Raw genomic sequence first — 15,339 nt, 5'->3', positions numbered from 1 at the left:
TCCCCAAAAACACATCAAAACAACATCATCTGTTTCAGTAGCTATAGTTAGCTAGCTAACTATCTAGCTAGGTGTCATCATCTAAAATACCCATCATTTATAAGACAGTTCGTATTTGATTAATGATGGTCAAACTCATCTATGTGTTGTAACGGCGTTCTTCGTTTGTCGCAAGAAAGTCGGACCGAAATGCAGCGTGTTGGTTACTCATGTTTTTTAATGAAGAAAAACGGAACGATACATGAAATAACTAATAAAAAATTTTTTTTTTAAACGGAACGTGAAACCTAAGTACAGCCTATCTGGTGAAACTACACAGAGACAGGAACAATCACCCACGAAATACACAGTGAAACCCAGGCTACCTAAATACGGTTCCCCATCAGAGACAACAAGAATCACCTGACTCTGATTGAGAACCGCCTCAGGCAGCCAAACCTAAACTAAACACACCCCTAATCAACCACAATCCCAATGCCTACAAAAAACACAATACGACAACACAATAACATAAACCCATGTCACACCCTGGCCTGACCAACTAATTAACTAAAACACAAAATACTAAGACCAAGGCGTGACAATGTGAAGCTAGCCACAGTAAGGATTAGCCACAATATTGACATTTGCGGTTCGCCCTTCAAAATAAAAGTTGCTTTATTGAAAGTGATGCAAATTAATACAAATAGTGGAATCATGCCATAATGCAATAGGTGTGGAACGTTGTTATATAAATTCAACAAAATAAAATAATTTGTTTAATTGGACAAAAATCTGTTGAAATCACACTGTGTCTGGAATAGACTTTAGAATTGAATTGAGGGCATATTTATTTCACTGTACAGCTTTACCTATGGATTGTGGATCAATGACATGGAGCATCAGTGTTGAAACTAGCATAGGCAACAACAACATCTCCCGGGACAGAAAACAGTGATGCACATAACACACAACTCTGTCTTTGGGCATGTGGGGAAGGGTTCTTTAAATGTAACATCCAATCAAATTAGGTTTGAACGGCTCCCAACGGACCATTCAAACCGTTTTTGCAATAGAAAATTCTCCAGACCTCCAAGGAAGGTGTGACAACGACGTGATTTTGGAGGTATGGCAACACGAGGCTAGCTGCAGGCTAGTCCCTCTTCTACTGACAGAGTGAGTTAGCTCCAGGCTAGTCCCTCTCCTACTGACAGAGTGAGTTAGCTCCAGGCTAGTCCCTCTCCTACTGACAGAGTGAGTTAGCTGCAGGCAAGTCCCTCTCCTACTGACAGAGTGAGTTAGCTCCAGGCTAGTCCCTCTTCTACTGACAGAGTGAGTTAGCTCCAGGCTAGTCCCTCTCCTACTGACAGAGTGAGTTAGCTCCAGGCTAGTCCCTCTCCTACTGACAGAGTGAGTTAGCTCCAGGCTAGTCCCTCTCCTACTGACAGAGTGAGTTAGCTCCAGGCTAGTCCCTCTCCTACTGACAGAGTGAGTTAGCTGCAGGCTAGTCCCTCTCCTACTGACAGAGTGAGTTAGCTGCAGGCTAGTCCCTCTCCTACTGACAGAGTGAGTTAGCTGCAGACAAGTCCCTCTCCTACTGACAGAGTGAGTTAGCTGCAGGCTAGTCCCTCTCCTACTGACAGAGTGAGTTAGCTGCAGGCTAGTCCCTCTCCTACTGACAGAGTGAATTAGCTCCAGGCTAGTCCCTCTCCTACTGACAGAGTGAGTTATCTGCAGGCTAGTCCCTCTCCTACTGACAGAGTGAGTTTGCTGCAGGCTAGTCCCTCTCCTACTGACAGAGTGAGTTAGCTGCAGGCTAGTCCCTCTCCTACTGACAGAGTGAGTTAGCTCCAGGCTAGTCCCTCTCCTACTGACAGAGTGAGTTAGCTCCAGGCTAGTCCCTCTCCTACTGACAGAGTGAGTTAGCTCCAGGCTAGTCCCTCTCCTACTGACAGAGTGAGTTAGCTCCAGGCTAGTCCCTCTCCTACTGACAGAGTGAGTTAGCTCCAGGCTAGTCCCTCTCCTACTGACAGAGTGAGTTAGCTCCAGGCTAGTCCCTCTCCTACTGACAGAGTGAGTTAGCTCCAGGCTAGTCCCTCTCCTACTGACAGAGTGAGTTAGCTCCAGGCTAGTCCCTCTCCTACTGACAGAGTGAGTTAGCTCCAGGCTAGTCCCTCTCCTACTGACAGAGTGAGTTAGTTGCAGGCTAGTCCCTCTCCTACTGACAGAGTGAGTTAGCTCCAGGCTAGTCCCTCTCCTACTGACAGAGTGAGTTAGCTCCAGGCTAGTCCCTCTCCTACTGACAGAGTGAGTTAGCTCCAGGCTAGTCCCTCTCTGACTGACAGAGTGAGTTAGCTCCAGGCTAGTCCCTCTCCTACTGACAGAGTGAGTTAGCTCCAGGCTAGTCCCTCTCCTACTGACAGAGTGAGTTAGCTCCAGGCTAGTCCCTCTCCTACTGACAGAGTGAGTTAGCTCCAGGCTAGTCCCTCTCCTACTGACAGAGTGAGTTAGCTCCAGGCTAGTCCCTCTCCTACTGACAGAGTGAGTTAGCTCCAGGCTAGTCCCTCTCCTACTGACAGAGTGAGTTAGCTCCAGGCTAGTCCCTCTCCTACTGACAGAGTGAGTTAGCTCCAGGCTAGTCCCTCTCTGACTGACAGAGTGAGATAGCTCCAGGCTAGTCCCTCTCCTACTGACAGAGTTAGCTCCAGGCTAGTCCCTCTCCTACTGACAGAGTGAGTTAGCTGCAGGCTAGTCCCTCTCCTACTGACAGAGTGAGTTAGCTCCAGGCTAGTCCCTCTCCTACTGACAGAGTGAGTTAGCTCCAGGCTAGTCCCTCTCTGACTGACAGAGTGAGTTAGCTCCAGGCTAGTCCCTCTCCTACTGACAGAGTGAGTTAGTTGCAGGCTAGTCCCTCTCCTACTGACAGAGTGAGTTAGCTCCAGGCTAGTCCCTCTCCTACTGACAGAGTGAGTTAGCTCCAGGCTAGTCCCTCTCCTACTGACAGAGTGAGTTAGCTCCAGGCTAGTCCCTCTCCTACTGACAGAGTGAGTTAGCTCCAGGCTAGTCCCTCTCCTACTGACAGAGTGAGTTAGCTCCAGGCTAGTCCCTCTCCTACTGACAGAGTGAGTTAGCTCCAGGCTAGTCCCTCTCCTACTGACAGAGTGAGTTAGCTCCAGGCTAGTCCCTCTCCTACTGACAGAGTGAGTTAGCTCCAGGCTAGTCCCTCTCCTACTGACAGAGTGAGTTAGCTCCAGGCTAGTCCCTCTCCTACTGACAGAGTGAGTTAGCTCCAGGCTAGTCCCTCTCCTACTGACAGAGTGAGTTAGCTCCAGGCTAGTCCCTCTCCTACTGACAGAGTGAGTTAGCTCCAGGCAAGTCCCTCTCCTACTGACAGAGTGAGTTAGCTCCAGGCTAGTCCCTCTCCTACTGACAGAGTGAGTTAGCTCCAGGCTAGTCCCTCTCCTACTGACAGAGTGAGTTAGCTCCAGGCAAGTCCCTCTCCTACTGACAGAGTGAGTTAGCTCCAGGCTAGTCCCTCTTCTACTGACAGAGTGAGTTAGTTGCAGGCTAGTCCCTCTCCTACTGACAGAGTGAGTTAGCTCCAGGCTAGTCCCTCTCCTACTGACAGAGTGAGTTAGCTCCAGGCTAGTCCCTCTCCCTCAGTCGGTTGCAGATACACTGTAGCCAACTGTGGTTACTTTGTTGTTCCCTTTCAGAGATGTCGATGAAATCAATGCTGCTATGTTTCCATTTGCACATCGACAATGGAATAGACATAGTGCACATTTACTACAGATAAATGTTTAAATAAATAGTTTAATTTCCTATCTGTTAGAGTTATTAAACTAGGTTGAACACACAGTAAAATATTTCTTGGCATACCCAGAGATAAATGAAAAACAGGCGAAAGCAAGAAGCTGAATTTAATACTTGAATAAGTATTCTTTATTTATTCAATTGCACAAAACATTTTAGCTATTTAATAGTAGCTTGTCAGCAGGTTCTATCCCTCCATCTCCAATCTGACACTTCTGGTTCCCAAATGGCACCCTATTCCCTATATAGCGCACTACTTTTGCCGTGGTCTATTGGCTATATACCACACCCCCTCATGGTAAGAACAGCCCTTAACTGTGGTCTATTGGCTATATACCACACCCCCTCATGGTAAGAACAGCTCTTAACCCCCTCATGGTAAGAACAGCCCTTAACCCTGGTCTATTGGCCAAATACCACACCCCCTCGTGGTAAGAACAGCCCTTAACCCCCTCATGGTAAGAACAGCCCTTAACCCCCTCGTGGTAAGAACAGCCCTTAACCCCCTCATGGTAAGAACAGCCCTTAACCCCCTCGTGGTAAGAACAGCCCTTAACCCTCTCGTGGTAAGAACAGCCCTTAACCTCCTTGTGGTGAGAACAGCCCTTAACCCTCTCGTGGTAAGAACAGACCTTAACCCCCTCGTGATGAGAACAGCCATTAACCCCCTCGTGATGAGAACAGCCATTAACCCCCTTGTGTTAAGAACTTAACCCCCTCGTGGTAAGAACAGCCCTTAACCCTCTCGTGGTGAGAACAGCCCTTAACCCCCTCGTGGTGAGAACAGCCCTTAACCCCCTCGTGGTAAGAACTTAACCCCCTCGTGGTAAGAACAGCCCTTAACCCTCTCGTGGTGAGAACAGCCCTTAACCCCCTCGTGGTGAGAACAGCCCATAACCCCCTCATGGTGAGAACAGCCCTTAACCCTCTCGTGGTAAGAACAGCCCTTAACCCCCTCGTGGTGAGAACAGCCCTTAACCCCCTCGTGGTGAGAACAGCCCATAACCCCCTCATGGTGAGAACAGCCCTTAACCCTCTCGTGGTAAGAACAGCCCTTAACCCCCTCGTGGTGAGTACAGCCCTTAACCCCCTCGTGGTAAGAACTTAACCCCCTCGTGGTAAGAACAGCCCATAACCCCCTTGTGGTAAGAACAGCCCTTAACCCCCTTGTGGTATGAACTTAACCCCCTCGTGGTAAGAACAGCCCATAACCCCCTCGTGGTGAGAACAGCCCTTAACCCCCTCGTGGTAAGAACTTAACCCCCTCGTGGTAAGAACAGCCCATAACCCCCTCGTGGTAAGAACAGCCCTTAACCCCCTCGTGGTGAGAACAGCCCTTAACCCCCTCGTGGTAAGAACAGCCCATAACCCCCTCGTGGTAAGAACAGCCCATAACCCCCTTGTGGTGAGAACAGCCCTTAACCCCCTCGTGGTAAGAACAGCCCATAACCCCCTCGTGGTAAGAACAGCCCTTAACCCCCTTGTGGTAAGAACTTAACCCCCTCGTGGTAAGAACAGCCCATAACCCCCTCGTGTTAAGAACAGCCCTTAACCCCCTCGTGGTAAGAACTTAACCCCCTCGTGGTAAGAACTTAACCCCCTCGTGGTAAGAACTTAACCCCCTTGTGGTAAGAACTTAACCCCCTCGTGGTAAGAACTTAACCCCCTCGTGGTAAGAACTTAACCCCCTCGTGCTTTATTGCTTAATTCTACTCCATCTTGTTATCCAGGAATTGGTCCTTTTTTTCCTCTTTTTTTCCTGGGGGAATCACTGGAGTCTTCCAATACTTTTCTTCGTGGGAATCTTGAAGTCATATTTAAAGTGTTGTTGATCATACAAGCACAGAACATGACAGACTTGTCATTTGTAATGGGATTACAATTCATTGGAAATCAATACCTTAACTTTCAAGATGTACTTTAAATTTATTTTTATTTTTATCTCAACCAACTAACTATGAGATATCCTGAATGGGATCGGGGTTTCCGCCGCCCTCGTTCAAGAGTGGAGTCCCCGTTTTTGTCGTTCTGCTCCGTGGGCTGAAAACAAAGCAGGTATTTCAACTTAATGAATGAATGTCCAGAATGTTAATGAAGCTATCTGAATTAGGCCACCGAGGAAGAGGAGGGGGGGGTTGAGAGAAGACATGTTGGATTTAACATGGGCTTGAAATCCACCCCCCCCCCAAAAAAAGGGAAAGCGTTTTCCATTTGTCTTGCTCTCTTTTGACCGTTTGTAGGAAGGTTGCTCGGTGCTCTAAGCGAGCAGCTTCACGGTTTCTAGTTTAGGATGGACCAGCCTGATTTGGCATTGGATGCGTCCCGAATGATGCCGGATTACCTTTATACTGCTCCAGAGCCCAAAGGGATTCCCATAGGGCTCTGCTCAAAAGAATGTCATTTTGAAGAGAATAGAGGGCAATTTGGGATACACTTTGTGTTGTCTGCTGCTGTATAAATAGGGTTGGATTGTTGGAGCATGCAGAGATGTAATGTGTCTCTGCTATATAAACACAAAAGGGGTTTGAATTACAGTCGTTACGAGACGGGCTGCATCGTCCTTGTGTTTTCTGTTTTCAGATCCAGTACTAATCCTCTGGGATGAGAGTGACTGTACTCACTGGAAATACTCTTTCAGTTTTCATCTATTTTGTTTTATTTTTTTCTTAGCAGCAGAGGACAGAAGGGACGGGATGGCTGCCATCGAAACGCGTTCGTTTGTTCTGGTCTCTGCTGCTAAAAGAAACACATTCAAAACGTAAAACGGAAGATTTTTTTTTTTCTTCAGTGAGTGCCGTTTTTTAAAAACTTTCTTCAAGTATATTATTTTTTTGAACACGGCACCCAAAGACTTTTTGTTACAACAAACATTTGAGCTGAGCTAATTTCTCTTTCTCTGAGAGTGACTGTCACGTCCTCCGATGGGGGGTTACAACCACAAAAATAACATATTAGTATCTAGACAGAAGGCTTCCGAGTGGTGCAGCTGTCTAAGGAGACCCTGGTTTCATTCCAGACTGTATCTCAGCTGTCTAAGGAGACCCTGGTTTCATTCCAGACTGTATCTCAGCTGTCTAAGGAGACCCTGGTTTCATTCCAGACTGTATCTCAGCTGTCTAAGGTGACCCTGGTTTCATTCCAGGCTGTATCTCAGCTGTCTAAGGAGACCCTGGTTTCATTCCAGACTGTATCTCAGCTGTCTAAGGAGACCCTGGTTTCATTCCAGACTGTATCTCAGCTGTCTAAGGAGACCCTGGTTTCATTCCAGACTGTATCTCAGCTGTCTAAGGAGACCCTGGTTTCATTCCAGACTGTATCTCAGCTGTCTAAGGTGACCCTGGTTTCATTCCAGGCTGTATCTCAGCTGTCTAAGGAGACCCTGGTTTCATTCCAGACTGTATCTCAGCTGTCTAAGGAGACCCTGGTTTCATTCCAGACTGTATCTCAGCTGTCTAAGGAGACCCTGGTTTCATTCCAGACTGTATCTCAGCTGTCTAAGGAGACCCTGGTTCGATTCCAGGCTGTATCTCAGCTGTCTAAGGAGACCCTGGTTCGATTCCAGGCTGTATCACAACCGGACGTGATTTGGGAGTCCCATAGGGCGGCGTATAATTGCCCCAGCGTCGTCCGGGGTTACGGTTTGGCCGGGAGTAGGTTGTCATTGTAAATAAGAATTTGTTCTTAACTGACCTGCCTAGTTAAATAAAGGTGAAAAAATAAAATTAAAAATAAAACTGAATGTAGGCATATGTTAAAAAAAGATACCCTTTCTGAATTCAGACATACTGTATACGTGTCCAAAATACAATATGTTGCATGCTTTGACTGTAGTTGATTTGAAAACAAGTGAAATCACTAAGTCTAAATGAATCTGAATAGGTTTATTGGGCTTGACTGTTGAACTATATCAAGCATCCCATAGCTGATTTCTTGATGCAGATGATTTGATAAGCCTGAACTCATGGCCTAAATCTCTCTTGTGTGTCTCTGTGTTTAAGCTTTAAATCCCTCCCGATCTCAGGACCCCTGTCATTGGTTTAATCAGCATTTTTTAAATATATTTTTTGCCCAATGAGCAGTTAGAACAGTTAGAATCAAATTTACACATCCTGTATCTTTCTTGAATCCAAAATGTCTGACCTTGGTGTGTGTCTGAGCCAGCAGTCGCATCCTGGATGCTGCACTGTGTGTGTGTGTGTGTGTGTGTGTGTGTGTGTGTGTGTGTGTGTGTGTGTGTGTGTGTGTGTGTGTGTGTGTGTGTGTGTGTGTGTGTGTGTGTGTGTGTGTGTGTGTGTGTGTGTGTGTGTTTGTGTGTGTTACATCACATTGATCTGCTTAGCATGTGCAACCCTCTCCTCTCCTCCTCTGGGAACAAAATGTGATTAAAATAGGACCCGAAGGGATACTTGCTGCTCATTGGATAATTTTGATTTCCTGTTGCTTTTACTATGAATAACAAACAACCTTCATACTACTACAGTAGATGTATTTTCCATATTGTCTTGTTCTAAAATGTATTAAATTAATTTGTGTTCCTCATCAATCTACACACAGTACCACATAATGACAAAGCAAAAACAGGTTTTTAGAAATGTTTGCAAATGTATTTGAAAAAAAAAAAAATGAAATACCATAATTACATTAGTATTCAGACCCTTCGTTTTGAGACTCGAAATTGAGATCAGGTGCATCTTGTTTCCATTGATCATCCTTTGAGATGTTTGTACAACTTGATTGAAGTCCACCTGTGGTAAATTCGATTGATTGGACATGATTTGGAAAGGCACACACACCTGTCTATATAAGGTACCACAGTTGACGGTGCATGTCAGAGCAAAAACCAAGCCATGAGGTCGAAGGAATTGTCCGTAGAGCTCCAAGACAGGATTGTGTCGAAGCACAGAACTGGGGAAGGGTACCAAACAATGTCTGCAGCATTAAAGGTCCCGAAGAACACAGTGGCCTCTTCATTCCTAAATGGAAGAAGTTTGGAACAACCAATACTCTTCCTAGAGCTGGCCGCCCGGCCAAACTGAGCAATCGGGGGAGAAAGACCTTGGTCAGGGAGGTGACCAAAAAACCTGATGGTCACTTTGACAGACATCCAGAGTTACTCTGTTGAGATGGGAGAACCTTCCAGAAGGACAACCATCTCTGCTGCACTCCAACAGTCAAGGGCCAGTGGCCAGTGGCCAGACGGAAGCCACTTCTGTAAAAGGCACATGACAGCCCGCATGGAGTTTGCCAAAAGGCACCTACAGGACTCAGACCATGGTCTGATGAAACCAAGATTGAACTCTTTGGCCTGAATGCCAAACGTCGTGTTTGGAGGAAACCTGACACCATCCCTACAGTACGGTGAAGCTTGGTGGCGGCAGCATCATGCTGTGGGGATGTTTTTCAGAGGCAGGGACTGGGAGACTAGTCAGGATCGAGGGAAAGATGAACGGAGAAAGGTACAGAGAGATCCTTGATGAAAATCTGCTCCAGAGCGCTCAGGACCTTAGGCGGAGGCGAAGGTTCGCCTTCCAGCAGGACAACGACCCTCAGCACACAGCCAAGACAATGCAGGAGTGGCTTCTGGACAAGTCTCTAAATTACCTTGAGTGGCCCAGCCAGAGCCCGGACTTGAACCCGGTTGAACATCTCTGGAGAGAACTGAAAATAGCTGCACAGCAAAGCTGCCCATCCAACCTGACAGAGCTTGAAAGGATCTGCAGAGAAGAATGGGAGAAACTCCCCAAATACAGCTGTGCCAAGCTTGTAGCGTCATACCCAAGAAAACTCAAGGCTGTAATCGCTGCCAAAGGTGCTTCAACAAAGTACTAAATAAATGGTCTGAATACTTACATAAATGTAATATTTTTTATTTTTATTTCAATACATTTGTAATAATGTCAATAAACTGTTTTTGCTTTGTCATTATTGGATATTGTGTGGGAAAACGAGGGGGGGGGGGGACTATTGAATCCATTTTAGAATAAGGCTGTAATGTAACAAAATGTGGAAAAAGTCAAGGGGTCTGAATATTTTCCAAATGCACTGTATATTGCCAAAACACAAAGTATGATTTTCACAAAAGATATTTATGGATAGAGATTTTTTTCTGGATCTGAAATGTTGCTGGACATGGCAGTGGGCGTGGCCATTGGCTCTGTCGCCAACCAAACATTTTAGAAGCCCTCTTCTTGGCCAGCGAGACAAAATGTTGCTGTTTTAAAGCTAACTGCTGGGAATTCTACACATATTGCCATTTGGCTGGAGAGAAAATCTCACATGCTTCGTAAACAACAAGTAGATTAACAATAAAATGCGTACTTGCGGGTCCTTTTCCAACAGTGTAGAGTTGAAGATAAAAAAAAATATATACAATTTTTATTATAATAATAATAATAAAATATTTGCAGTTTTAAAGCTAAACATTTTGCCATGGCTTATGCTGTGTTCATATGCTGTCTGAGTGACTCAAACATTCTAACAGAAATCAATGGGGGCCCCATGCTATGACAGAAATCAATGGGGGCCCCATGCTATGACAGAAATCAATGGGGGCCCCATGCTATGACAGAAATCAATGGGGGCCCCATGCTATGACAGAAATCAATGGGGGCCCCATGCTATGACAGAAATCAATGGGGACCCCATGCTATGACAGAAATCAATGGGGACCCCATGCTATGACAGAAATCAATGGGGGCCCCATGCTATGACAGAAATCAATGGGGGCCCCATGCTATGACAGAAATCAATGGGGACCCCATGCTATGACAGAAATCAATGGGGGCCCCATGCTATGACAGAAATCAATGGGGACCCCATGCTATGACAGAAATCAATGGGGACCCCATGCTATGACAGAAATCAATGGGGGCCCTATGCTATGACAGAAATCAATGGGGGCCCCATGCTAAGACAGAAATCGATGGGGGCCCCATGCTATGACAGAAATCAATGGGGGCCCCATGCTACGACAGAAATCAATGGGGGCCCCATGCTATGACAGAAATCCTCCTGAATGCATCATTTAAAAGCCATAATCGTGGATCTAATATTGATGTATTAAGGTCGGTTCAGGGTTGCAGTGACAAACATTTTGAGGATGGATATTTCTAATATTGATTTCTTTAATTAGGAAGCAACAGCCAGCCTCTTGCAGTGAGTCAGGAAATCAATTTAAAACACAGTAGAGTCATTAAAAATCCTCTGTGTTCTCCAGGTCTGTTCAGGGCCGCTGTCCCCAGTGGGGCCTCTACTGGTATCTATGAAGCTCTGGAGCTCCGTGACAACGACAAGACACGCTACCTGGGCAAAGGTACGCTTTTTGATTTTCCCAATATCCTTATAGTACAAAGTCCCCTTCTTTAAAAAAAAAAAATGTTCTGTTACATTTTTTTCTTTCCTTTTCCATCTTCATCCTTCCTTTCTGACACTTCATCAATCTTTCCTCCTCCTGTCAGGGGTGAAAAGGGCTGTTAAATATATCAATGAGTTCTTGGCCCCAGCTTTGTGTCACCAGGTAAATGAACAGTGTGAAGGAGGAACAGGAGTAAGACAGAGAACACTGAAATTAACTGGAGTTGATGACTTTTGAGTGGGTTTGCTTTGATTTGGAACAACTAACTGACCTCTGTCGCAGGCATTCAACAGACGATCACAGATCTGCTAAACCGTTATTACCCAGACAGCAGTAGGGTGACTATAACGGACATCCCTATTCAAGTCAGCGTTCCAAGATGGGTGGATTTAACCGGCAGGCATTTTGTCATTCTATTTCTGTGACGACCCACCTTGATCCCAATAGTAGATCATTCCACTTGACGTTTGTTTATCCAGCCTAGTTGCTGCCACCCAAAGCAGCTAGTCTTAGCGAGAGCTCTGTGATCGTCTGGTAATGCCTCCTGCTGCTGCTGCATGGTCTACTTCTCCCTGGGTCGTGACGCTCTGCTTGTCCCCTCTGCAGGTGTCTCAAAAGCCGTTGATCATATCAATAAAACTATTGCACCTGCGCTTGTACGGCAGGTAGGAACATTCACTGTTTGACTAACATTGACAGCGTTGTGCTGGTGTCGAGTCAGAGTTGCAAAGAGTTTACAGTGCGAGATGGAATAGTCACGGCGGTATGTTTGTCATGCAGTAGATTGCTAAACACGGTCCTGACTGAAGACAATTGAGTCAAAGTGGTAAGTTATCTCTATATAGTATGTATTAATAGTATCTTTGCATTTTTTTTTGTCTGTTACATTTATCTCTTGAGTTGTTGTAGAAATACAGCACTGTATTTTGATCACTGTCAATGTGATTACTGTCCTTGAGCACAGTGAGCGCCAAAGATCTCTTCACCTAACCTGCCTAGTAACACCTCAAGATGCTGCGTGCAGTGTGTACTAGTGAACCATAAACGTCCTTCAAGCCTGGTGTTTTGCGCTAACCTGTTTGAACTTTGAACTAACCTTTTTGTCTGTTTGTTGTCAGTTCCTCTCATCTCTAATGACTGGTGTGTTGTTCTGTGTCTGTCCTGTCCTGTTGTTCAGAATGTCAGCGTCCTGGAGCAGGAGAAGGTTGACCAGCTGATGCTGGACATGGATGGCACAGAGAACAAGTGTAAGTTGGGGAAACATTTTACTTAGAGCCTGCAGGTATAAGGCTTTATAACTTGGTATTAACATGTATGAGCCTTTATTATCAGGCATAGATAAGTGATAGTTGGGTGATGGATGCCTCGCGAACCGTATGTCCCACTTTAAACAAACTGATTAGAGCAGTCACTAAGTCTTTATGAGCACTACGTGGATGGTTCACATTTCATTTAGACAAAATTGCTAAATGTTAGCTGCTTCTCTTGGCTTATTTATTAGTTGTGAATATTCAGCAGGCAGAGCAAAAAGTTAAAGTTAAGCATAGGGACTGATGGGTTAGGGACTGATGGGTTAGGGTTAGGGACTAATAGGTTAGGGTTAGGGACTGATAGGTTAGGGACTGATAGGTTAGGGTTAGGGACTAATAGGTTAGGGTTAGGGACTGATGGGTTAGGGACTGATGGGTTAGGGACTGATGGGTTAGGGACTGATGGGTTAGGGACTGATAAGTTAGGGTTAGGGACTGATAGGTTAGGGACTGATAGGTTAGGGTTAGGGACTAATAGGTTAGGGTTAGGGACTAATAGGTTAGGGTTAGGGACTGATGGGTTAGGGACTGATAGGATAGGATAAGTAATCCTTCTCCCCCCCCCCCCCTTAAATGATTTAGATGCACTATTGTAAAGTGGCTGTTCCACTGGATGTCAGAAGGTGAATTCACCAATTTGTAAGTCGCTCTGGATAAGAGCGTCTGCTAAATGACTTAAATGTAAATGTAAATGTTAGGGTTAGGGACTGATAGGTTAGGGACTGATAGGTTAGAGTTAGGGACTAATAGGTTAGGGTTAGGGACTAATAGGTTAGGGTTAGGGACTGATGGGTTAGGGACTGATGGGTTAGGGACTGATGGGTTAGGGTTAGGGACTAATAGGTTAGGGTTAGGGACTGATGGGTTAGGGACTGATGGGTTAGGGACTGATGGGTTAGGGACTGATGGGTTAGGGACTGATGGGTTAGGGACTGATAAGTTAGGGTTAGGGACTGATAGGTTAGGGACTGATAGGTTAGGGTTAGGGACTAATAGGTTAGGGTTAGGGACTAATAGGTTAGGGTTAGGGACTGATGGGTTAGGGACTGATAGGTTAGGGTTAGGGACTGATAGGTTAGGGACTGATGGGTTAGGGTTAGGGACTAATAGGTTAGGGTTAGGGATTGATGGGTTAGGGACTGATAGGTTAGGGTTAGGGACTGATAGGTTAGGGACTGATAGGTTAGGGTTAGGGACTAATAGGTTAGGGTTAGGGATTGATGGGTTAGGGACTGATAAGTTAGGGTTAGGGACTGATAGGTTAGGGACTGATAGGTTAGGGACTGATAGGTTAGGGTTAGGGACTAATAGGTTAGGGACTGATAGGTTAGGGTTAGGGACTGATGGGTTAGGGACTAATAGGTTAGGGTTAGGGACTGATGGGTTAGGGACTGATAGGTTAGGGTTAGGGACTAATAGGTTAGGGTTAGGGATTGATGGGTTAGGGACTGATAGGTTAGGGTTAGGGACTAATAGGTTAGGGTTAGGGACTAATAGGTTAGGGTTAGGGACTGATGGGTTAGGGACTGATAGGATAGGATAAGTAATCCTTCTCACCCCCCCCCCCTTAAATGATTTAGATGCACTATTGTAAAGTGGCTGTTCCACTGGATGTCAGAAGGTGAATTCACCAATTTGTAAGTCGCTCTGGATAAGAGCGTCTGCTAAATGACTTAAATGTAAATGTAAATGTTAGGGTTAGGGACTGATAGGTTAGGGACTGATAGGTTAGAGTTAGGGACTAATAGGTTAGGGTTAGGGACTAATAGGTTAGGGTTAGGGACTGATGGGTTAGGGACTGATAGGTTAGGGTTAGGGACTGATAGGTTAGGGACTGATAGGTTAGGGTTAGGGACTAATAGGTTAGGGTTAGGGACTGATGGGTTAGGGACTGATGGGTTAGGGACTGATGGGTTAGGGACTGATAGGTTAGGGTTAGGGACTGATAGGTTAGGGACTGATAGGTTAGGGTTAGGGACTAATAGGTTAGGGTTAGGGACTAATAGGTTAGGGTTAGGGACTGATGGGTTAGGGACTGATAGGTTAGGGTTAGGGACTGATAGGTTAGGGACTGATAGGTTAGGGTTAGGGACTAATAGGTTAGGGTTAGGGACTGATAGGTTAGGGTTAGGGATTGATGGGTTAGGGACTGATAAGTTAGGGTTAGGGACTGATAGGTTAGGGACTGATAGGTTAGGGTTAGGGACTAATAGGTTAGGGTTAGGGACTGATAGGTTAGGGACTGATGGGTTAGGGACTGATAGGTTAGGGACTGATAGGTTAGGGTTAGGGACTAATAGGTTAGGGTTAGGGACTAATAGGTTAGGGTTAGGGACTAATAGGTTAGGGTTAGGGACTGATGGGTTAGGGACTGATAGGATAGGATAAGTAATCCTTCTCCCCCCCCCCCCCTTAAATGATTTAGATGCACTATTGTAAAGTGGCTGTTCCACTGGATGTCAGAAGGTGAATTCACCAATTTGTAAGTCGCTCTGGATAAGAGCGTCTGCTAAATGACTTAAATGTAAATGTAAATGTTAGGGTTAGGGACTGATAGGTTAGGGACTGATAGGTTAGAGTTAGGGACTAATAGGTTAGGGTTAGGGACTAATAGGTTAGGGTTAGGGACTGATGGGTTAGGGACTGATAGGTTAGGGTTAGGGACTGATAGGTTAGGGACTGATAGGTTAGGGTTAGGGACTAATAGGTTAGGGTTAGGGACTGATGGGTTAGGGACTGATGGGTTAGGGACTGATGGGTTAGGGACTGATAGGTTAGGGTTAGGGACTGATAGGTTAGGGACTGATAGGTTAGGGTTAGGGACTGATAGGTTAGGGTTAGGGACTAATAGGTTAGGGTTAGGGACTAATAGGTTAGGGT

The 15,339-nt window shown here is 45.7% G+C and overlaps 1 protein-coding gene across 2 annotated transcripts in view; it reads left to right on the top strand.

Moving 5' to 3' along the window:
* The window catches only part of LOC135527709 (alpha-enolase), a 42,911-nt gene that overhangs the window by 4,932 nt on the left and 22,640 nt on the right, over positions 1-15,339 (top strand). The window contains exons 3-5 of one of the 2 annotated variants that reach the window (XM_064956221.1): positions 11,012-11,107; positions 11,756-11,814; positions 12,327-12,396. In XM_064956221.1, the coding sequence (XP_064812293.1) occupies positions 11,012-11,107; positions 11,756-11,814; positions 12,327-12,396 (225 nt within the window). Of the gene's footprint in view, positions 1-11,011; positions 11,108-11,252; positions 11,312-11,755; positions 11,815-12,326; positions 12,397-15,339 lie in introns of both variants that reach the window. The other variant, XM_064956222.1, reaches the window with a different exon arrangement.

The sequence above is a fragment of the Oncorhynchus masou genome, chromosome 33 (assembly GCF_036934945.1).
Source record: "Oncorhynchus masou masou isolate Uvic2021 chromosome 33, UVic_Omas_1.1, whole genome shotgun sequence".
In the NCBI taxonomy this organism is placed as follows: domain Eukaryota; kingdom Metazoa; phylum Chordata; class Actinopteri; order Salmoniformes; family Salmonidae; genus Oncorhynchus; species Oncorhynchus masou.
This window is presented reverse-complemented; position numbering and strand designations above follow the sequence as displayed.